The sequence below is a fragment of the Brachyistius frenatus genome, unplaced genomic scaffold (assembly GCF_029030835.1).
Source record: "Brachyistius frenatus isolate BFR_SWC_R1_liver_20210118 unplaced genomic scaffold, ASM2903083v1 Contig_47, whole genome shotgun sequence".
NCBI classification, from domain to species: domain Eukaryota; kingdom Metazoa; phylum Chordata; class Actinopteri; family Embiotocidae; genus Brachyistius; species Brachyistius frenatus.
Genome location: NW_027210646.1, coordinates 1,240,213 through 1,264,868, shown reverse-complemented (window position 1 = coordinate 1,264,868; position 24,656 = coordinate 1,240,213). Strand labels below are relative to the sequence as shown.

Genomic DNA, 24,656 nt, shown 5'->3' with positions numbered 1-24,656 from the left:
AAGCCAATCCATCACCTCTTAAACAGCCAGTAAAATTCCCCCATGCTATTGGTTTATGCTGAATCTTTTTCACCGTCTGGGAGTAGTGGTGTACTCATACTTGCATTAAGACCTCAGAAAGTTGCAGTGAATGAGACACTGGGAAAAGTGGCACTTCAAAGATGGAGGATGTACTTTCAACCCCACGTGTACTGCAGGCTGATGGCAGTGTGAAAAAAGGTGAATTTAAAGCTAATGGCAAAAGTTTAAACAAATCTAGTAATGCTTTGAATGGACTTGTGGTTACTACAGATAATCTTGTCAGAGCCACATTATTGTTGAATATAAGATAGAAAATGATACAAATTGCCATGATAATGTTTCGTGTTACTTTTACCATGCTAATTTTCACATTCATAATTGGTTTCCATTTAAAAAAAAAAAAAAAAAAATTAAATTGTGATTTATTTGATTAGATATAATGTATATTAGCATCTGAAACTTCATTTGTATTTCTAATATATATGATATTTCACTACATGATAAGCAATTGGGGCGTTAATAAGAACAAGTTCCTCGAGAAGTGGAGACATAACTTTCATAAAACCGGGAGCAGTGAGAGTTTTGAAACATTGTGCTGCACGTAGCAATAAACATTCAGTTTTCTTGTTATTGAAGTAATTTGTTTTCAGATTATTGCCCTCGACAGATGGCAGAAATCAATTGCGTTGCTTGTCACAGAGCATCAAGTGAAATTGTCTTTGGACAACAATCTACGACATGGTTGTTATTACTTTGCATATACCACTGCTTTCTAGTTGAATTTATGCAAAACATCTCTGCATTTTATTGCTTTTCTTTTGCAAAATCAATACAAAAGTCAAATCTAAAAATAATAAAAAAATTTTTTTCGGTATGAATATTTTGTGTGTGTGTCCTGTGATGCAGTTAAAGTCTAGACCTCTTACTTGTGCCTCTTTAAAGGGGCAATCTGTAAAATGTTTAGTTTAGAATGTAAAATAATTGACTAAACCTATCCTCAGTATGTGTGGGAATAGTAGTTTTGATGTCTAAATATTGTGTTGCAAAGATATTTACTGAAGTAAGCATGCTAATCAGCTAGCGGCGGCCCGGCCTGTCTCATAGTACCACTTTGTACCACAAGATGTTACAGTGAGTTACTGGCGTGGAAAATCGGCCCTCAGTCCAACATCAGAGAAAGAGGAAGTGTATTCAAACCTCTGGTTTTGATCAAATTAAACGGCAAACAGAGCGATGGTTGAAACTCTTGACAAAACAGAATACACTTTATGTTGTAATCTCAGATTAAAATTTGAGTATTCATCAAAAGGCAATTTCTTAATTATAAAAAAATGGAATCCCATAAAGAGTCAAGAAGGTGTTTTTCATAGCAGAATTTTAATAGAAATGAACTTTTCTTCGACATACATTTTTTTTTTTTTTTGGTCAGACCTGATGGAGTTGTTGCTGCAAATTGAGACAGATGTTATTTGTAGCGAACATCTTGACATATTCCTTATTCCATACTTTCATACACTTTGAAAGTGCAAAATATTCAGGATTTCCTGATGTCGAGTTGCCGCTCTTTATGCTCAGCCCAAATCTCATTTTCTCTTTGAATAAAAACATGATTGACTTTTATTTTTACTTTGTAATTGATTATCCCTTAATAAGAGATATTATTGCAGAGTAATAGCTTTGACCTTAATTCAACTCTTCTTTTTTTCCTCTAAAAAGTAATTTGCCTTCAATTTTAGTCTTTTAATGTGTCACGGCAGCTTGCTTGTATTAGACAACCTTGTAGCCAGCTCGCTCTGTCCTCTTGGATCAGGGAGAAGCCTGCTGCTAATTATCACAGCCGATGCTGCTCAGCAGGTCTTGAACTAGCCAGCCACCCTTGTCCAGTAACACTGTTGTGTTTCTGTCAATTCAGAGGACTTTAAGGAGGCATGCATTCATACTTGTCCCTAAACAAATAAACATTGAATAAAAAGGAAGGATGCACACCTACTGGATTTCCAACCAAGTGACGTATTCTGAGGCTGTCACCAAACAAGGGGTTTTCTCCCCTTTTTGTTTACTTGCCATGCCCGTAATTGTTGTTGTTGTCTCTCCCGTAAACAACCTTTTTGTACTCAAGTGATCTTTGGAATTCTGATGGATTTCAGTTTAATCTAAACAAATATGCAATTTGTTTCTTGGGATGGGTATTTCAAGCAAAAATACTATTCAATATTCGCTGAGAACTATTGGACTATTATTCCCCCTGTTGTCACACCATTCAAGCTTGCACACAAAGGGAGAGAGACTCAGTTCTGCCATAAACTCAGGTTAAGAAAACGAAGGACAAATGACAAAGCTGACGGGGATCGTGTCTATAACTTCATCTTTGTCGTGAGGGCCGTTGTTTGCTCTGCAGACTTAGCTCCTGACAAAGCTAGCCTTTGATTGGTGATCTGTGGATGAACCTTCTGCTTGCTGCTTTGCTCCCAGAGCTGTGGCAGACTTATGATATGCTAGTAATGTAACTTAAGCCTAAGCACACTGATACTGTCCTCATCAGAAAAAAGTTTTGTCATTCCTTAAAATGTTAAACTCCAACACGTGACTCGTGACCTAATGATACCCAACATGGTCCAGTTTCATCCATGACAACAAGCTTTTCATAACCTTAACCTGCCAAACCTTAATAGCGGAGGTGCCAGATGAGAAAATGAGTCATTTTTGTAAGAAAAAAAAATGGCTGACCTTGTTCTCACATGACAACAACCTCAGTCACCAAATCACAACATGCAACCTCGGTTAGTAACTTTTCATCCAGCAGTGTCAGAAGTGCTACTTTTTATCCAAGTGCACTTGATAAAAGTAGCAAAAGGAGCAGTGAATTTACTTTAAAAACTTGTTTACTGACATGCCTGGAGGATAGATCACCAGCTTTGCATGTGCTGTCGGAGCTTTGCACCTGAACTGCGGCTGATATCTGAGCAGCAGCTTTAGCGGTGACTTGGCCAAAACTGACTTTTGAAGCTGTGGATTTCATTTAAAGTCAAATATTTGACTTGCTGGAAGTTTTGTGACATCCTAATCAGCTACTTCTCTGCAACAACATGTGAAAATGAAATTGAGTTTCTCTGAATCTAGAGGGAATTATATTTTTGTCATCAAGAAAAGACTAAATTATGAATTATGTAGGGTATATACAGATAAAAGTAAAGTTGAAAGGACTTTGGCGACTGCTAGTAATTGAACGGGAATTTCTCGAAACCTTTTGGAAAGACAAACACCTTCATAAAATATAATGCATTAACAAAATAGCAGACTCAGTCAAAGCTTGGTGGTATTACCTCCTGTGAAGGCAGGGCTGCTAACAGGAAAGACAAACTGTGCATACAAATAGAGCAGGAGTTCACCTTCAAAGACGAGGCAAATAAATTGAGTCGATGCAGCTTGAGGTAAAGTCCTTTGGAGGGATACACAGACGAACTGAGAGTGTGGCTCTGCAATAAATCTCTCTAAATCCACAACTTCAAAAACAAAAGAGAAACTCGTAAAAAACTTCTTCGACCCATCTCTACTCACTGTGCAGTCGATTTTTACTTAAAAACTATTTTAACTTAAAAATAGAAACACCATTTTTGAATAATCATGGGAGACGACTGTAAAATTTGCGAATGGCAGTCATTGTGAAAAACAATGCTTGGAAACCGCTTTTGTGAAACAGATCTCAGAGCAGCTATCGGAGACAAACTGTGCAATAGGACTTGATATGACTTACAAAAGATCAAATGGCAGCAGGCTTACATGTTAAACTGTTGGTGACCCAGGTAAATTATCTACCTGCTGAACATCAGCATGTTAGCGTGTAGCTCAAAGCTCTGCTTTCCTAAAACTTAAGTTGACTTGGATTTCTTCCTAAAAGTGCTGTAACAATCCTGCCTATCATATGTGGGCACAGAGACAGACATCCATAATACCAGTTTACTGGCTTGTCAGAAAACCTAGTAGGAAAAATTGTACATTAGAGATGAAATAAGAGGATGATTGCTGGTAGGCAGAGACAAATTCGTGATAAAAAAAAAATCTATATCAAACAGAGCTCCATTCTGCTGTTATGTTACAGTCAGAAACCGAATCTGAAAACATGTCGTCATCGCCCACCCTACATTGTGTGAACATATCTAGTCAATGTCATGATTGTTGGAACAATCTGTCTCCCTGAGCACTACTGGATATTTTCCCATTTATTGACAGATTTTCTCTGGAAATGACCAGGAAGACAAACAAAAAAGAGTTTATATCAGAAATAATTGCAAGACAAATATATTATGTTTTCCACCATATTTCAAAGAAGTAAAGAGCAGAGTTTTACTTTACTGGAACATTATTGTTAAATGACAGCTGAAGATTCTCCACGTGAAAGGACATATTGTCTCAGGTGACCATGACCCACCTCAATGGGTTTTTTTTTTTCTCCTCTGCAAATGGCTCAACTCTGTGATCGCTGACGGAGCTCCACTTACACAACCTGACAGTATCCTGACAAAACCTTCCTCCTGCATGAGAATTCACCGATTAAGCTGTAAGTGGGGGTAATAGGACTGTGAGGTGGCAGTCTGCCAGCTACTCCTCTTCTCCTGCCTTTGTGGATCCAGTCTGAGTGTTCCGTCTTTGCAAAGAAAAAAACAAATCTTAACAGACTTTATTTGATTAAATACGAGTGTGGGCAGCAGAACAAACAGTGTCTGTTCATTTGACAACTTTACTGATGTGTTTCTGTTTAAAGTGTTCACAGACTTTTTTGGGGCATTTATTTGTTTTGAAGTTGTAGAGGGGGATTTGATGTCAATATTGTGTCATATTGTGTCATATTGCATCTTATTTTAACACTTAAATCCAAAAGATGCAACCTCTCGTGGCATTTACTCTGACGGTAGATGCCTAAATTGATTTCCTGTCCGTGCAAAACATATCCAAAGGATACAGAATAAACTGTCTATTTTCTCTGTTAGTTGCACAGTAGAATATTGCTTTAACACATCTTATAAAACATCCAAAACTACAGATGCATATCTTCACAAAAATTCAATCTGTGGCTTTGTCTGTGACTGTCCTTGATTCCTGGTGCAGTCACTCAGCTTTCAGTTGCTTTTCTATCAGACCCTTTCTTCCATTCTGCAATTTTCTGCAGTGCAGCAGTAAATCTGTTGAAAAAAGTAGAAGCTTACCACCCAGACTACAAATGAACACGGCCCTGAGAAATTATTACACGTCAAGTTTAGTCCGTGTTTTCATTCAGGATCCTCAGGAGGATTCAGCCCCGGCCCTCCTACAACACCGCCTGAGAAGTTCCTTACTTACAGGAGAGTTTAATGAGGTTGATTCTGTGTGTGGCTACTTATGCATCCAGGAAAATTTATTTATGATAGAAAAACAAGAGAGAAAACAAAGGAGAATTTGAAAACATTATCTGAGCACAATGCTTAAAAACAGCTGGAGCAGAGACGACGTGACATTTCAATCACATGACCGCTCTGTGACCGAGCACTATTTCCAGATTCTTTACCAACATCCTGCTGCATATTCTTTCTTTTGCAGCTCATTGCCTGCGTATAATAACATTTAGCCGTAATTGACTACGTTTACGTGCACGCAGCATCCCGGCTGTCAGTCACACTGTGGTTAAGGTCTTATTTGGGTTAAGCTGTTTACATGAACCTCTGATGCACTACAAATGAATAAACCATGAACAAATCCATGAATAAACCCAATACCAGACTTTCACAGACTGTTTTAATTGCAAATTAATACAAAAAGCATTTTTTATGGTAGAGAAAAAGCAGTTTAATGTTCTTACAATAGTGTTAGCATTCTTGTCTTTCATGACTTTTTGTGACCAACTTTTGATTAAATTCAACACATCATATACTGACACACCGACGTGTCTTGACTAAAAGAAGCCAGTGTAGAAAATCAACAAAAGAAAGAAAGAAAAACACAGAAACAATCAAAATATAAGCACAGTCCAAGACACAATCTCAATACCGGAGAGTCAATATAAATATAGATCAAATAGTAGGAAACTGATTATATCACCAACATAGAGGTCACAACTCCAGATAACCCTCTTAGAAACTAGAACCTTAGAAAAGTTGAATATAATTTTTTTTTTTTTTTAAATTAAATAAAAGTTGAACACAAAGCAATCCCCAAAACCTTCACACCACTCCAGTAGTGAAGTATATTGAATTGATCCAGCTCCACAGTAATACCACAATATAGTTACCTAATGACTTGATTAATATTCATATCTGGTTTTCTGCAGACATCCGTGTTTTTAACAGCAAATAACATCCAGTAATTGTTAGTAATTAATTAACTGAATTTTTCCATAAAATGTTCAGATTACGTATTCTATTGGTTTTTCACTAAAATATCTGTTCTTGCAATACACCATCCGCCTGCAGCTAAACAGCTTCAGTTTATGGTTTTTGTCTGACTGCTTGTTTTTTTGTTGCCTAAATCCTGGATCTTAGAATGCAAATCAATTTCTCTGGTGTCACAGTCCTCTTTTGTAGCACATAAATGAAGAGCTTCTTTCACTTAAAAACAAATTGTGTCTTTCAATTGTGTTTCACCACAATGTAATTGGCAAAACAAATTAGGACTATGAACTCTCTAAAATGTCACCAGGTTTTATCCCAGTTTTAGAACACCAATTTACCAGAAGTATTAAATTCAAAACATCAGGTTGTGGTCATGGTAATATTTCCTCTTGTGACATGCATTCTATTACTTCCCTGGAACATTTTCATCTTTGCTCGGGGTTGGATGAGTGACAAGATAAGGATCAGTTTGTCAATATCTGGAACAGCTGAGTACCTTTCTGCAGGCACAGATAATGCGCGAGTCAATAGTGGCTCCCATTAGCAGGAGTGAGTCACACAGCACTTCGTGGAGTTTGAAGTTTTCTTGATGTTTGAAGCGACCTAACAAGCCAGTGTGGGGTCAACGCCAGCATCACAGTGTGTCTCACGCAGGGTGTGTTGCACCAATTTTCATCTAACTTGGTGGGCAGATAGAAGAGAAACCTGCTGGGGTGGCCGTGACCTGTTTATGCCTTTTCCTATCTCCAGGTAACCTCTCCAAAACCTGCACAGCAGACGGCTGGACTGAGATGCATCCCATTGACATTGCTCTGAACTGTGGATACAATCTCAACAGCACTAACGACGACGTGAGTAAAGCCGCCGCAGTCTATAAGCGGCACCGGTGTTCTCGTAGTGAATGAACACAGCAGGGCAGTGGGAAACTATGTTAAGAGCCAGTGGACAGGAAGAATTGAATGAGAACATATTTATTTTGCTCTGTGGGTGGGTGTTGTTGCATCTATTTGGAAAATGGCTGTATTGATTGCTGGTTTCACAACTCTGGTGTTTGGCTCCTACGCTAATCATTTTTTCATCGAGCAACGTTGAGTCGAACGTTTGGGCCTTAAAACCTCCCACTTCTCTAAAGAGGTTAAGTTAGTAAGTTGTAATAAACTTCCACATGGTGTGTAAAGAAGAGAAACTGTAACGATCATGTTACGACTGGTGACGTAAACATGTGGCCAGGTTGTTCTGTATTATAGCTGCAGGTCGCTTTTGTTTTGTTTGTATGCAAAACATTTTTGTTCCTTCAAACTAAAGAATTCATGAGGTAAAAGCAAAAATATTCTGAAGACATTATAAATGAATCTTCCAATAAGTCGGCATTATTCAATGTTAGCTGAGGCAGGCACACACACTCTTTGAAGGACAACACACTTGATGTTCATTGACAGGGCCAGGTCAGTTAGTTATTCCTGCCTCTGTTATCTGGCATTATGAGTCATTAGAGGTTATTCATGATGCCTCCGGGGGTGGGAGGAGGATAGATACATCAAATTTTGGTCTTACTTTTTTTTAAAATTTTGTCTGCGTTGACGAGGGCGGAGCAGGGTGAAAGTTGGCATTGCGCTCCAGGGTGGTAAAAGCTTTCTCGTGGGAGCTCTGCGTCACAGAGGCGGCCTCATTAGTATGCCACATAGGAAGTCAGGCTGGACCTGGCTGGTGAAGTACCGTAAAAGGAATTCAATGTCCATCTCTCTGCATACTTGATCTCACCGTGCGCCACAAGATGCAGAGGTCTCTATCTCATTTTCATCAAGAAAAAAAACCATACGGTGCCATGGCAGTGATGTACTCTGAGAGGACCGAAGTGTTCATGTCATAAAGCCAGCATGTTATTACAATATATTAGACTGACTGTTGGTTTGTGTCAGTAAATCCAGTTGTATTGATTGTTATTAAATTAGGGGAAGACACAAGTCTGTTGTTCAAGAAATATTTTCTTCCAACACTTAAAGGTCCATGAAGTCACATTGAAGTCTCCAATGTTGTTCAGTGGAATCAAAGAATGACAGACCTTTTTGTTACATTCATTTCAATTTATTTAAACTAAGAAAGAAGAAATAATATTCTTCAATGCAGATGTTCCTTAATGTAATATAAAGCTGTGCCTGTTGCAACCCCTCATTACAGGTCTCTGAGTCACATGATCTTCATCAGCAAAGATAGTTTGAGTTAAATTAGGATTTATTTTTTTGTGTGTTGTTTTCTTTCCTTATTATCTCACAAACTCTTCATCTCATCCGACCCTGAGTTGAGAAAAAACACTCCTGACAGCAGCAGTAGAGAACTTCTTTAAACTAAGAATGGAAATCATTTTAGTTCACACTGTTAAATTGAATTAAATTCCAGTTGTGTCTGTGTTAAAATACCAGTGTGTGAATACACATCAGACAAAGCACTTTGTTTGGCATTGTCCTTCATTTTGATTTGTATTGATGTTTTTTTTTTTTCTTTCTGCAGGGAAAGTTTTTTCTGCAAGTGAAGATTGGCTACACAATTGGCCACAGTGTTTCGCTAATCTCTCTGACTACAGCTATTGTGATCCTCTGCATCTTCAGGTACGTAGAAATACAGTTACAAGTCAAATGTTTTTATAACAGGAACCATCACAATTTTCAATTTACCGAGAGAAATACAAAAATAACATTAATTATACATTTTTACCCTTGCTAGAAATTGTGTTGCTCAAGAATTTACAATTCTGACTTTGATGATAGTTCCTCATAGATTAACCTGTTTTCTGGTTTCTTGCGGTCAGTTGTTCAGAAAAACAATAAAAGAATAGAAAAAGAAACTCTGCTGCAGGAGCAGAGCATTAGTATAAAGTGCACTAACATTGACGGTGATCCTGCTGGGTGATATAACATGAACAACCTGACAGATTATACATCCCAGTGTCACACATCAAAAACCTTTCAGTGGGATTTAATCATTTTTGATCAGTGCAACTTTATGCTCGGGTATAAAGAACAGGCTTATGTTAAACTGATCGACGAGAAGAAAGATACAAATACCTCCTAAAAGAAAGAAATTGTCAGTCAAACTTGATGGCCCTCGATCTTTTGATGGTGAATACCTGCCGCCGTTTTATAGGTTATACGTCTGAAGCGTAGTGGGATTAAAGAAACTGATACAGTATATATGCCATTTGGCAAATCAGGGATTGATTGTGAGATCCTCAAAAGCAATTACGGTTTTGATATGAAGAAGGAGATTGCAGCTTTAGATTGCAGCATCTAATCCCTGAAGGACATTGAAGAGACAATATTTGTAGTGGATGTGAGTGACTTACACGACACTGTAGATTTCTTTGAAAAAATCTGGTTGTGCTCCCTTCATCTCCAATTCAAAGCAAAAATAATGTGATGCAACAAGAATTTTCTTTCTTCCATACAAGCCCCCACTCTGTCATATACCCAGACATTTCTGTTCAGGGCCACACTGGTGTTTGGTGTAGTCTGTCCCCTGCCTCTGTCACTGCAATGTGTGCTACTAGTTACTGATCAGAGGTACTTTCCATGCTTTCCTTGGAGAGAAGTGTAAGGTGTTAAAGTGTGTCAACCTAAGAGTTTTCTTCAGCCTCACGGGTCCAGAGCCACAAGCCAGGCCAAAGTCAGGAAGACAAACTAAATGTGTGTGTGAAATCGTAACAAACCCACAGATTTGAGGTAGAAGAAGAGTGATGACAGGGCGGTGGGAGGTTCAAGATTGCAGGAAAGGAGCAAATATTTGACCACAGTGTCTTGAAACATAAGGTCTACCTAGAAGGTGTTAATGGGAAACCTGTTGACTCTCAAAAATATTTCACAGCGGTTCACCATGCGCTCTGCCATTAAACAGGGTGGTGCTTTATCACCAACACTATTTGCTGTTTATTTTAGAGAGATGCTGGAAAATTAGGAGGATTTAAAATCAGTGATGACATATTGCTGAATGTTTCTTAATGTCCAGCCAACAGTTGTTCTGTTATTCACCCTCAGTTACCATGTGCTCACACCAATAAACCTAATAAGCAAAGCGAGTGCATCGTGGAGTTTTTCTGACCAGGATTGTGTCTGCCAGGCTACACATAGGTAAAGGTTATAGAAAGCTTTTCCATTGTAGATATTTTGACCTGTCACAGCAGCACAAGCACAGTTTGTGTTTAACGACATCAACAATGGCTGCATTTCATTTTGGTGTGCAGGTTTCAAGGTTTTGGTATTTTGCTTACTGGGATACTTGAATGCAACTATGCTGTTTGTTATACCTTTCATTTTCTTATGCTGACGAGTCAAAATATTTTCTGTGAAAAGAGCCAGTTGGGCCTGAATACAGTTGAAACTGCTCAGGGCTGGAAAAAGAAACTGACAGCACTGTTTTCATCACATTTATTTCCCTGTAAGGATGCTAGAAATAAACTTCCTTGTTAGATAGATAGATAGATAGATAGATAGATAGATAGATAGATAGATAGATAGATAGATAGATAGATAGATAGATAGATAGATAGATAGATAGATAGATAGATAGATAGATAGATAGATAGATAGATAGATAGATAGATAGATAGATAGATAGATAGATAGATAGATAGATAGATAGATAGATAGATAGATAGATAGATAGATAGATAGATAGATAGATAGATAGATAGATAGATAGATAGATAGATAGATAGATAGATAGATAGATAGATAGATAGATAGATAGATAGATAGATAGATAGATAGATAGATAGATAGATAGATAGATAGATAGATAGATAGATAGATAGATAGATAGATAGATAGATAGATAGATAGATAGATAGATAGATAGATAGATAGATAGATAGATAGATAGATAGATAGATAGATAGATAGATAGATAGATAGATAGATAGATAGATAGATAGATAGATAGATAGATAGATGTTTGCTAAGAAATACTCTTGAATATTCACAGAGCCAGCATGGTGCCATTTGTCAACAAATGATTGCACAGGTGGCATTTAATCATTTCCATTCATAAACAGCTCTTTGCTCTCGCAGCAGGAGTCTGACCAAATAATTTCATTCAGGCACAGAAATGCTCCAGATGCCTGAAAATGGTCAGGTGCTACATTGCAGTAATAGCTGGAGAAAACAAGTACTTAATGAAATGGGAGTAGCAATTTTTTTTTTTTTTTGCAGTGAGGATAAAATCTAGTCATGTTAAATAGCTGCGACAGAATGTAAAGAAACTCTGCTGGGTATGAATGAAACTGTAATAATTCCCGAGGGGATAATAATGGATTGGGCATGTGGTTTATCACAGCTGAATGGTTCCTTGCACTCGGAACAAGCATCCCTGGCATAAACAAAAGGATCTGAGTCATTGGGAACCTTGACACAATCGCCCATCTCCTTCTTCTAATCATTTAATGTTCAAGTATAATAATGTAATCAGCAACTGAAGAAGTACTCAAAAATGCACGCTTGTGCATTTTAAAATCTTTATGCCTCAACATTTGGAAATTCATTTGTCTTGTCTTTATTGTAGGGGCGTGTGAAGGACAACAAAAAAAACATTCATTGTGTTTTAAAAGGATCCATCCCCACTGTGACAAAATAACTGAGTGATTTAATTATGATTAAAGTCAGTCTCTCTTTTGTGTTTATTTTAAGCTATTAATTCCAAGGACATTGGATAATTAGCATGAAGGCCCTCATTATGGAATGGTGAGTTGTCTCTGTCTTGATCTGTGTTCTTGTGTCTCTTGTTCTGTGTTCTAGGAAGCTCCACTGCACAAGGAACTACATCCACATGCATCTGTTTGTGTCATTTATCCTGAAGGCCATCGCTGTGTTCATCAAGGATGTGGTTCTCTATGAGGTCGGGGAGGTCGACAACTGCTCAACAGGCTCTGTGAGTTAATTGTCCATGACATGACATGACACGCTGCTCGATGTGTGTGTTTGTAGCTGGACGGTCATTGCCCTTGAACCACAGAGAAGTCGATCTCAGCGAGGAGCTCTGCAGGTGACCAAACATACTTGAGGATGTGTCTCGAAAATGTGATTTTAATTGTTTAAATCTGGAAACTGTGGATTCCTAAATTATCGTGTTCAGCCCACCATATTTGGTCATCTTCCCTTGGCTCCACCTCGCCACATGACACGGAGCCACAGACCAGAGGCTCCTGAGGCCCCAGTCAGGCCCGCAAACACGAGGTTTATGCTCCACAATGTGGCCACATGACGAGAGCAGCCTCTCGGAGTGTATTCACTAGTGAGCTCTCTGGGCAGCTGCGGCATGTTAATGGAACTATTGGGCTGACGGGATCCAGCTGCTGTCGCGGCTCGGCTGAAAAACGACAGAACGATAGAGACGGGTCTGGGGCTGCAGCGCTCACCGTGACCCTGGCACGACTTCCATTACAGCTGTTGGCTCAGCTACTGTTGTGTTTTGTGTGTAGGTGTTCTGCTTGCTTGGTTCATTACCCCTCTCCGACAGTTGGATGTTTGCCGTAGTTACCCATTAGATTAATTCATGATATAACCACTCGAGGAAAGCATATAACAAAAGCTTTATTTAAAGGACGTGCGTTCGTGTCTGTGTGTTTATTTGGCACCGGGTTTTTTTCCCCCCTGTGTTTTTCCAGTAGCAAAAGATGTCATCATTCATCCACATGCCACTGATGGCAGGCTTTTTTGAACTGAGCCCCAGCTTTGTACTGATGTGCACACATTGAACTAGCAGAAAAGTTCAGACCATCTGGATCCGTTTTCTTCCCCTCAACAGGCCAATTGCGACTCGGTTCATATAGGCTGCTTTAATGAGCTGTCCCAAACATTAACTCCACATTCAGTGATTATGTTATTACCTCATCATGCAGCAATTTAATGGTATTGTTATTATGTTTGTTCCAGAAGATCTAGAAGACAAACATTTATATGCTATTTGCATATAAATTGCACCTCCAGGTGTTTTGAGCTCAAATTTACATTTCATGTTCGCAAAAACATCAGTTTGACAGGAAAGCATCTGCGTATCTCTGTGGACAACTACAGTGACCACTTTTGTACGTTTTACAACGTATGTTCTGTACATGCAAAGACATACAGTGTACAGTTGGGTAGATTCATCTATGATAATGCATTATATTGTGAAAACGCATCATTGCACGTGTGAAATAAATGGGGTGAGTAACTATCTCTGTATGAAACCCAACAGAGCTGAAAATAGCTTAAAATAATAAAGTAAAGTACCTGAAAACAGTAAAGTACTTGAGTAGATGTAGCAATCGATCATGGAATTCTAATATAATCAAAAACCACTGAATAAGATACATAAGCTCATCAGTTTACTTGTTTAGATGAAAATGTTCGGGGCTGGTCGACCGCATTCCTGCTGCAAACTGTTGTCAGCTTTCTGTCCTCTTCTTCCATCTTCAGAGATGATTAATGATGTGGGAGTACGACTCCTCTGCAGAGGCTCGGGTGTTAAACTTGGATTTGTTTTTCATGCGACACTTTTCCCGCTCATTCATCATTCATAGCATTTGAGGCTGAGACAAGAGGTGTGGCCTTTTTCAGCTTTACACCGTCACTTGCTTATCCTTGTTTCCACTCAAATGTCTAATGTCTAATCTTGCAGTTGTTTCCTGCTCCTGCCCCGTTCATATTCACTCTGTTTTGTTCCTCTGTCGCATGTTTGTGGTCTTTACCTTTCTGCTCTACTGTCCATCTTCTCTATCCTTAATGTGCTTTAGTCCATTCTGTCCTTTTCACCCTTCTCCCAACTCATCTCATGTCTCACATCTGGTACATCTGCTAAAGTGCTCAACGAATTCCCTCTCAAGGGGTCATTTTAAAGGGACACGGTTTATAGATTTTTTTTTATCTGTGTAATTGCCTCCCTGTAGCATCTCTGCGTTGCTCAGATCACAACAGCTCGCACGTTGCTCATAGTGTGTGTACCAGCCTCGGACCTTGTCGTTTTCGTGGATTGAGGATTTTGTGAAAGACGAACAGACGCCCGTCCCGCCCGCCCACACCATTAGGAAGATTAACTTTTTATACACGGTCCTGTGTAGCAAGTTCAACAGCGGACTCCCTGCCCAGAGTTCAGCAGGAGGAAACTGGATTTTTAATAAATCCACCCCCCTCTACCCACCTGATGGAAATGTTGCGCCTTCAGCCGACCAGATCAGAGCTGATATTGTTCTCCTGCGTAGTTGTTTAAGTGTTACACTCTTGTCCTTCCCTCACTCATTTGTCTGTTGGAACATTTCTGCACTTTAGCGGCTTTGCAGCCTCTGGGTTGGAGAGAGATGGAGCTTCCATTCAGCTGTTTGGCTGATATCCCAGGGGTGCCAACCATCAGGGCAAAATGCTTGTTGTATAGGAAAGTTGCAAGAAAGTAAAATTCTGCATTTCTAAATTACTAAATTGCTTTAAGTTTAACATCACCAGTTACAAAGGGTTCATAAGTCGAAGCTAATAGCTTTGCTAATGCATCATTTCATCAGTTATATGCCATTAAATAAGAGCGGCATTTTGGTAAATCTTTCACAATTTTACATGTGCAAAAACTCATGTGATCACATGTGACCACATACACGTGTGACTGTGCAAGTGTGAAACTTGTTTTTCCCATAGGAAACATTTTAATGGTGTAAAGTGTAAAGTCCATGTCGATTCCCATGTGAAAACTCTTCCACATATCTTCTCCATGTTATTAAATGTACCGACATGTGGTAAACATGTGTCATACATGTGATCACGTTTCATATGTAAAACATGAGAAACTCAAGTATCTTTTCAGTAATCGTAAAGTCTTTTCTGTTTGTCCTTCCCTGAAAATAAGAAAACATAATAACTAGATATCTCTCTCTTTTACAATAATAAGTGTCACAATCATATACACAAGCACAACAATAAATCACGTTTTTATTTGTGTGTTAGTAAACATGGCCGTATCAAAAAGCATATCAGGAAAAAAAAAAAAAAAAAGTGCATTCTTCTATTTTCTAAATAATTGTTTTTACCCACAAGTGTGACAAAGTGAAGGTCATTGTGATTAATGCTGTTGTGTCCATTTCCAGGTTGGCTGCAAAGCCGTGATTGTGTTCTTCCAGTACTGTATAATGGCCAGTTTCTTCTGGCTGCTGGTCGAAGGTCTTTATCTTCACGCGTTGTTGGCCGTCTCTTTCTTCTCCGAGAGGAAGTACTTCTGGGCTTACATTCTGATTGGCTGGGGTGAGAATGTCTTCTTATCTGTGCTATTATAGAGACCTCACGTCTGTCAGCAGAAGACAAACCACAGATTGAGAAACTTGCCGGTGCGATGTAATAATATCTTGGTGTTCACTATATTTTCTTATGTCCCCAGGAGGCCCAACCATTTTCATCACAGCTTGGAGCATCGCTAAAGCCTACTATAATGATGTGGGGTAAGAGAAACACCAGGGAATAAAACAAAGTATTTCTTCTTTGAGTTGCTCCATCCTGTACATTAATATTGTTCTTACCAGGTGCTGGGATATAATCGAGAACACTGATGTGTTCTGGTGGATCATTAAAACCCCTATTCTGGCGTCAATCCTGGTAAGTCTACAAGCCTCAAGCACTTTTTCATCACTTACATCAAACTGTATGCACTTTGAGCGCCCTAATACGACTTTTCTAAAGTAGTATCGGCTAAGAGCGAAAACGTCTGTGTCAGTTATCATCAGTTCACATCTGATGTGCGTTATCTGTCAGTGTAATTTGTGTGAAGGTTTTTCAAGTCTGTGTCTTTTTGGTATTCCTGCTGTATTGCTCTGAGAGGTTAGCACGACCTCAAAGTTCTCACTTCACTTTGGAAAGTTGGCAGGATGATCGCTGTTTGTTTTATTTCCTAACTGACGTCATCTTTTTTTAGCACAGTGTTAGCATCTATAAATGTGCAGACCACCCAGAGAGCTTTCAGACAGAAATATCAATATGAACTCTATTTCTATGTAGATAATACAAACAAGTGATCATGTGTTAATTAGGGAGCTTTACGGCTATTGTTGGTAGACAGGGAATTCAACAAGCTTTTGCCTCAAGTTATCAGAAAACTAATACCACCCTCATTTCTGTACTGTAGATATGAAGCTACAGCCAGCCTCTTGTTAGCTTAGCACAAAGACTGGAAGCAAGTGGTAACAGCTAGTCAAGTAGTCTACCAAAGGTATATAAAAAAAAAATCTCTTTTATTTATTCTGTACACAAACCATTATTATGTACACAAACCATTAATATAAGAAACTAAAAGTTTTGGTTTTGAGTATTATGTGACAATAAGAAAGCAGAAAATGACTTTTCCACTTCAAGTCACTGGGTCGACACTTTGATTTTGTCCTGAACAGGCTGTTACAGGCTTTCTCATTTTGTTGTGTTGTATTTCTTCAATGTTTTTGTTTAAGTTACGGTCGGGCAATGAACCGTAACTTTTCAACAACTTTTTTTTTAGTGTTTTTTCCTGTTACTTTATTCACTCTTTGTAATGGAGAGCCACGGACAGAGAAGTTTGGGCACTGTTTACTCTCGCGATCAGCTGATTGCGCTGAGTAAACTACTGTGACTACCCGGATCAAGACCTGAAATCCCAGAGGAATTTCGCAGAACACGTCGGGGTTGCGCTAAGTTGAAGGCGAGGAGGAGGAAATCCAAACCATGTGTACTGGCGATGATTGTAATGGGGAACGTGAGGTCCCTGGGCAATCAGATGGATGAGCTCGACGTGCCGGTGAAGACCCAGAGGGAGTACCACGAGTGCAGCATCATGTTTCACTGACACACGGCTGCACTCACATTTCCCGGACCACAGTGCGGCCGCACCCGGCTTCAGGACTGTTCGGGCGGACAGAAACGTTGTACAAAGCGGTAAGAAAAAAGGAGGTCTCTTCACAACCTGGTCCTGTTAACACCAAAGTATGTCCCTCTGGTGCAGAGGCAGCCTGTAACCACCTGGACTGTGACGAGCTGGAAATGGGAGGCTAATGACGCCCTGCAGGACTGCTTTGAGTCCACGGACTTGGGTGTGCTGTGTGGACCACATGGGGAGGATATCAACAGCATGACGGACTGCATCACAGAATACATCAAATTCGGTGAACACACCACCTTGCCAGCCCGGACTGTACACTGCTTTCCCATCAGCAAGCCGTGGATCACCAGTGACCTGAAAGTTCTTCTCAATAAGAAGAAAACAGGCTTCAGGTCTGGTGACAGGGATGAGCTCAGGAGTGTGCAGCGTGAGCTGAAGGAGAAGCTCCGAGAGTGTAAGGGCTCCTGCAGGAGGAAGCTGGAGGCCAAACTCCAGCAGAACAACCTGAGGGAGGTGTGGACCGGTATGAAGGAGATTACTGGCTTCAAGGGGAGAGAGAGACAACCAGGTGGCAACCTGGAGAGGGCGAATGAGCTAAACTGTTTCTTCAACAGGTTTAGTTCACCGCCCTCATCTGTCTCCTCCACACACCACACCTCCCACACACTTCCGCTGCTTCCCCCCTGGCCCCCTCACTCCCCCCTGGTGAGCTGCATGGACACAGAGCGGCTCCACAACCGCTGCGTGTTCTGGAGAGGATGTGGACCTGGTGGAGGAGCACAAGTTCCTGGGTGCCTCCATCGACAACAGACTGAGCTGGAAGACCAGCAATCAACCCTGCCTACAAGAAGGAGATGAGTCGACTCTTTTTCTTGAGGAAACTTTGATCCTTCAATCTGTGCAGCAAGATGTTGGAGATGTTCTACCAGTCTGTTGTGGCCAGTGCATTGTACTTCGCTGTGGTCTGCTGTTGGCAGCGTTGGAGCCGGCGACACCAACAGACTTAACAAACTGGTTAAGAAGGCCGGCTTCATCATTGGCTGCAAACTGGACATTCTGGAAAAGGTGGTGGAGAGGAGGACGCTGAACAAGCTGTTATCCATGTTGGATAATCAGGACCACCCTCTCCATCAGCTACTGCAGGGACAGCGGAGCACTTTCTCCACCAGACTCCTCCAGCTCCGCTGTCACAAGGACCGATACAGGAGATCATTACTGCCCACTGCAATAAGACTGTACAATAACTCACCTCTGACCAAATCCATCACACATCATTAACACCGTTGCGCTGTTGTTTGTTTAATTCGTTGCACTGTTGTTTGATTTTCTATTTCATTTATATAGAATGTGCATTTTTTTTTTAAATTTTATATTTCATATTTTTACTACCTATATTTTTATTGTAATTTTTATTGATTTTACCCTGTACCTGTACATGCTGCTGTCTAACCGTCAGGCACAAGTAAGCTGCTATGGTAATCGGCTTGCTGCTGTTGCAAGTCTTTAAGCTAAGCTAAGGCAGGCTGCTGGCTGTAGTTTCATAGTCAGCACGCAGATGTGCGAGGCAAAATGTCAAACTGTTTATTTTAAAACTGAGTTTATCTCCAGCGAAACAATCAAAACCCAACTATCATGAAAAGCTCATGTGTGACAGTTCACACAGAGATCGAACCACTTACCTAGACAGATGATGATCTCCAGTGTGTGTGTGTGTGTGTGTGTGTGTGTGTGTGTGTGTGTGTGTGTGTGTGTGTGTGTGTGTGTGTGTGTGTGTGTGTGTGTGTGTGTGTGTGTGTGTGTCATTTGTGAGTAAGTGAGAAATGAAGACACTTTCGTGGAGGTGGGAAAAGGAGGGTAAAGACGCGTGACTTGAGAAAGTGTGTGTGAAATATTCCTTTTAGTAAAGCATCTCGCACTTTTATTAATGCTACTGACAAAACTGAGATTTGGTTTTTGGAAAGAAAAAACTGATAAGAATTTGCCCACAGGGCAGAATCTAGAAATTTCATGTTGGAAATCGACTACCTGCACTAACTGCCATTTACAGTTGAAATACCTCAGTTCTGTCCTCACATGACGCTTGTGAAATATTCCCCACAGATGAACTTTATTCTTTTCATCTGCATCATTCGAATACTTCGCCAGAAGATCAACTGCCCCGATATCGGAAGAAATGAGTCCAACCAGTACTCGTGCGTATAAGTTGATGTCTTCTCCCCGCTGTAAATTATTTATGAACTCATATAAATGAAATGTTTCTGGTCCAAATGAGGATTTGGGGGAAAATCTGCACCTCTTCAGTGGTTTCTGTCTTAGGTCCACATTCTGTGAAAGCTGCCTTTACAGGAGTGAATACGGATTATCTCGAATAAACTCACAAAGCTGAGCAAAACATACACATATTTGTCATGCAGGCAAAACTATTGTTCTAAATGTAACTTTTATACGCTCACAGTGATGCGGGGATAACCAACCCGTTTGGATTTCAGAAAGGAAACTGATTTCCTTAGCAAGTGATGCGCAGCACACTGTAGTCTCTTCCTGGCAGCTGCTTTACACACGGATGTAGTGCTCTTTGTGTCCAAGTGATTTTCCCTGTGATGGAGAGCATCTCGTAAGCCAGCCATAATGCATGAGTTTTTTTCCCCACTGACACAAGTAAATCGCAGTTGCGTTTCATTATTGTCACACACAGATAGATGGAGAATTGGTTTCACTGGAGGGAAAGATTTTAATCTGTTTTTGCATTGTCGTTTCAGGAGACTCGCAAAATCAACGCTGCTTTTGATTCCTCTCTTTGGGATCAATTTTATAGTGTTTGCGTTCATCCCGGAGCAAGTGAAGACGGAGCTGCGGCTCGTTTTCGACTTGATTCTGGGGTCATTTCAGGTATGATGCCAACTTTGAAACCAAACACATTGTACAATTTTATTTTAAAAGTCCACGGTAATTTGGGCATCCTCTCAGCTGTGACTTGTGGCTGCTGCTGTTGAAGAAACTGCGACAGGTCTCCAAGCACTTCGCAGGCTGATTTCAGCGGCAGTGTTACCATTTAAAGCCCTGGTGTTTTTTGCAGTTTGTCACATAATGAGGAATGATGGAGAAAGCACAGAAGGCACAGCTTCGCTACACACAGCTTGGAAACCAAAGGAACCTTCCCAGCACATTCCTCTCATCCCTCCTTCTCCTTCTCCCCAAAGTAGCCACTGTGCAGCGTTCGTTTAAATGACTCGTGTGAATGCCACACATGTTATTCTTAGCAAATGGTTGTAAAGACAAGATAAACAGGTGACACACACTCTTACTGCTCTTATCTGTGTTTTTCTTTCCCTTTAGGGCTTCGTGGTCGCAGTCCTTTACTGCTTCCTCAACGGAGAGGTAGGTTTACCCCTCTCACACTGATGTAAACACTGTTGGTATAAACAATGTTTGAACCTCCAGATATCCCGGCAGAGGTAGTTCACAGTTCTGCTGTCTTTCTCAGAAAAAGTAGTTTATCTGCAGATTCTCTGTTGCTCCCTTTCACATCCACACACAGTCCTGAAAGGTAGACTGTGAGTATGAGTCACCAGCGCCTGTTGTTTTCAGCGTGCTCTCCTCCCTTGGACCTCCTTGCGGCATAATATCTGTGCTCTGCCTGCAGGTTGGGAGGGCTGTAAATGACACAGCCTTCTTGGCAGCGAGCTATTCAGTGATGTCTGGAGAGGCTCTCTGACAGATTACTTATGTTTTCGGTGCTGGGCCAGATTGAATCACAGTGATGGGCTGGATGGCAAGGCTTGACACTACGCTGCCTGAACGTTAATCTTGTGCAATTTTCAGGTGTCCTTTGTTTAGTGTGGAGCCTCAGTGGCGCAGCGCTATTACTCAAAGCTCAAGAATGGTCTTTTGTACTGTAATGATTATTTGTCACATCAGAGACACATTTAAGTCACAACTAAAGTAATGAAATGTAATATCAGCAAGAGACAGAAATAAGAGTGACGCTCATTTTGAAACAAAATAAACAAAAGGGGAGAAAATAACAATACGTACGGTGTGCTGGGGAAGAAAATCAGTTTTGTACAATCCATTATCTCGACCTAATTTAAAATAGTATTTTCCGTGTCAAAGATTTATCACATACACCTATTATAAAAAAAAATTAAAAAAAATCCAACACAACGGTCCTGCAGTAAATAAAAACACCTTTCACCCTTTTTATGTGTAAAATACTGCACCTGAATGTGAAAGTTGTTGTGCAAAACTTTTTCGAGTAAGGTTTTTTAAAATCAATGCTTTACAAGAGAACATACATCAGTCCAACATAATAAAATGGCTGCAAATTAGTAAAAAAAAATATTCAAAGCTTGTTGATGCTCTCCCTATACTTTGATCCTGCAGAAGCTCCCTCGACTTTTCTGTTCACTTCCCTCCAGCTGACATGAAAAGTAGTTCGTGCTGGAGCAGATTTTTAATGTTCCACCTTTGATTGGCTAATCTCTAATTCTTTTGATTTTCTCTAGGTTCTTTTAATGTTTCCACTCTGTATGTCAACTTTGCTTGCTGTTGGTGGTCGTGCCAACCTCCTAGTTTTTCCTCTGATTTGAAATTCAGGATACTTGGTCACAGCTTCACTAAACAGCAAATCTCACAGTTGTTATGAACTTGGTTTAAGCTTTGTGACCATTATTGCCCTGGATAGATCACCATAAAAGAGTAAGCAGTGGTAATTCTGTTTTACAGTGTATTTTTATGGTTTTAATTATATACCAATGAAAGACTTACACGCTGCTAGTGGTATGTTGGCAGCAAGAGTAACAAGTGGGCATTTTATAGGAAAGGAGAATACATTATACTCTGGAAAATACAGTAAAACTGAAATAAAATCCTGATAAGCTTTTATATATGATCTCAAGCTTCAGTAAACAGTAAAAACATGTTGCAGTACTCTCAAGCCCCTTATCGTTTCAGGATTAGCACCTCATTTTCTTTTACCTCATACAAAAAGGTTACACAGTTTTACTCAAACTTCTCAATGCTCTAATCCTTTGCAGGTCCAAGGAGAGATCAAGAGGAAGTGGCGGAGGTGGCACTTGCAGAGATACATGGGCTCAGACACCAAATACCAACACCCGTCTATCGGCAGCAGCAACAACTTTAGCACCCAGATCACCATGTTGACACGGTGCAGCCCGAAAACGCGCCGGGGTTCGTCCTCCTGTCACGACGACTTGTCAAGCATATGACTCACAAACACCGAGACACATGCTGTACAAATCGCTCTCATGCCAAACATTAGGCAGAAAGACGTATCATAGCCTCTGAAATTAAGAAATACACACACACACACACACACACACACACACACACACACACACACACACACACACACACACACACACACACACACACACACACACACACACACACACACACACACACACACACACACACACACACACACACACAGACTCGGTACCACACACTCTCTTGGATGATGTGTTGTTTGAGCGTGGCGTTGACAAAGAAAAGTAATAAGAGAACAATACATGGTGTAAGTAAATAGTGTGACTGCGGTCAGCTTCTAAGCAGCTCTTAATCTTCACACCTCTTTCAAACAAGCGCTTTGCTTCACAAGCATTGCTTTTGCCCGTTGAATAAGAACCATTCACCTTATGTCTGTGTTTCATGGTTCAGCGCACGTGCACGGGTGAATCTGTCAGTCATTTCATTGCGGATCATTTGGTCAATTATTCTTAAGTACCCTGTGTGCTCCGACACTGGACAAAGAAATGTGAACTATTAATGCAGTAAGGTGGATCCAAATGACAGACTTAAGTAATTATACATTGATTTAAAAATGACTTAGTGGATTCTTGCACCTCCAAAGAACAAGGCTAGTGATGCAGCACAGCCATGAGAACACAATTACCTGATGTTTTTTCTTTAACAGGAAATCCCATTATTTATATCCTCACAGCGCGCAGGGACACCACAGGCTAAGAAAAGTAGCACAAAAGCATTATGGGGGGTGTTTCAGCGCTGAATGTGAGTGTTGACAGAAAAAAATGCTTTAAAGCAACCAAAATAAACAGCGTGGTGTGCACAGTTTCATTTTCCTCACTGGTGTGGGAAGACAGAAAAAGAAAGACCATCTGGAAATGTTATTTTCACAAATGCCAAACAGATGATGCTTCAAACCGGGTTGACCAGTGTGACACTGATTCACAACGATGGCTTTGGAGCACAAATGCCCTTCTCTGCACTACCACTATCACAAGAGACTGATTGCCCTTTGCCATCCGTTGTATCAGCGCAGCCGTCCCTCTCAGTGTTTCTGGGCCTGTGATTGGTTTGAAGTATCGGTGGCAGTGTGGCAGTTTGGTGCTGATCAGTCGAGTGCCTGGTTTCAGTGTTTGGAAGTGACACTTTCAATCTAATCTTCACTGGCTGTTGGGCTGCACAGCGGCTCGAGAGAGAGAGAGAGGAAATGCCTTTACGCGAATGTTTACATTTACTTATGAAGAGTCATAGAACATTGTACAGACAAATATATAGTGTAAAGAAAATTAATTTCTATGAACTGTTGTGCCATATGGATTGAATTGTGACGATAATATTAGTGATCAGCCACTGATTGTCGTTTATTCTCGTTATAAGAAAAAGTGTGGGACGTAAAGCCTCGTCAGGAATATAAAACTCTCTTGTATAAGCTTGTTTATGTAGCAGTCTGTGGTTTGTTGTCAACAATAAGAGCTAAAAAAAAAAAAATCACCCTCGACTTTGAAACGATGCTCACAATACGGAGTAATACACACAGAGAAGAGCTCTCTTGCTGATTCCCTGGTGGACTGGCACAAGCTTGAACTCCTAAGCCTCCATCATGAAACATTTTTCCTGAATCCTTGGTCGACTTGTCAGGTTCAAATGTCTCTGTTGGAGGAGTTTAAATCTGACGAGTCAGCAGATACTATTGAAGCATGTAGGTAAAGCAAAGCGAGGTGATGAGGATGACTGGCCCTGTCACGGCGAGGCTATCATTGTGGTTGAAAGTCCTCCACATGTTCATGCCAGACCGAATATCCATGAAAAAAAAAAAAAAAGTCATCATCTCAACCCAGCGCTGATTTAAAGGGTCAGACCACCATGAAGTGTCACTAAAATCAGCTCTCTGGTGGAGAGTTAGATGAGTAGATTGTAATGTTTCCTCATACGGAAATTTTATCTGACTTCCAAAACAACATATGACCCTGTTAGGCACCCTCTACAGGACCAAGACGTCCTCACACCAAAACTAAAGAGTTGGTCATTTGACTGTTAAAAAGTGCCAGTGGCAGGCGTATTGAACCTTTGTCGTCACGGTAACAATAAATAATAAAATGGTCGCATTTTGGCCTAGGTTTGGGCAAAGATTGTGGTTTGGGTTATAATAACCACTTTTTG

General features: G+C 40.3%; 1 protein-coding gene across 2 annotated transcripts in view; it reads left to right on the top strand.

Annotated features, from left to right (window-relative positions):
- vipr1b (vasoactive intestinal peptide receptor 1b) overlaps positions 1–22,569 on the top strand; it is a 38,021-nt gene extending 15,452 nt beyond the window's left edge. For both annotated transcript variants that reach the window (XM_069703460.1, XM_069703459.1), the window contains 10 exons: positions 7,134–7,234; positions 8,892–8,989; positions 12,167–12,299; positions 15,481–15,634; positions 15,768–15,828; positions 15,910–15,982; positions 19,332–19,423; positions 19,991–20,120; positions 20,568–20,609; positions 22,268–22,569. In XM_069703460.1, coding sequence (XP_069559561.1) covers positions 7,134–7,234; positions 8,892–8,989; positions 12,167–12,299; positions 15,481–15,634; positions 15,768–15,828; positions 15,910–15,982; positions 19,332–19,423; positions 19,991–20,120; positions 20,568–20,609; positions 22,268–22,459 — 1,076 coding nt within the window. In that variant the 3' untranslated portion in view covers positions 22,460–22,569. The remainder of the gene's footprint in view (positions 1–7,133; positions 7,235–8,891; positions 8,990–12,166; positions 12,300–15,480; positions 15,635–15,767; positions 15,829–15,909; positions 15,983–19,331; positions 19,424–19,990; positions 20,121–20,567; positions 20,610–22,267) is intronic.
- The last annotated feature ends 2,087 nt before the right edge of the window (positions 22,570–24,656 follow it).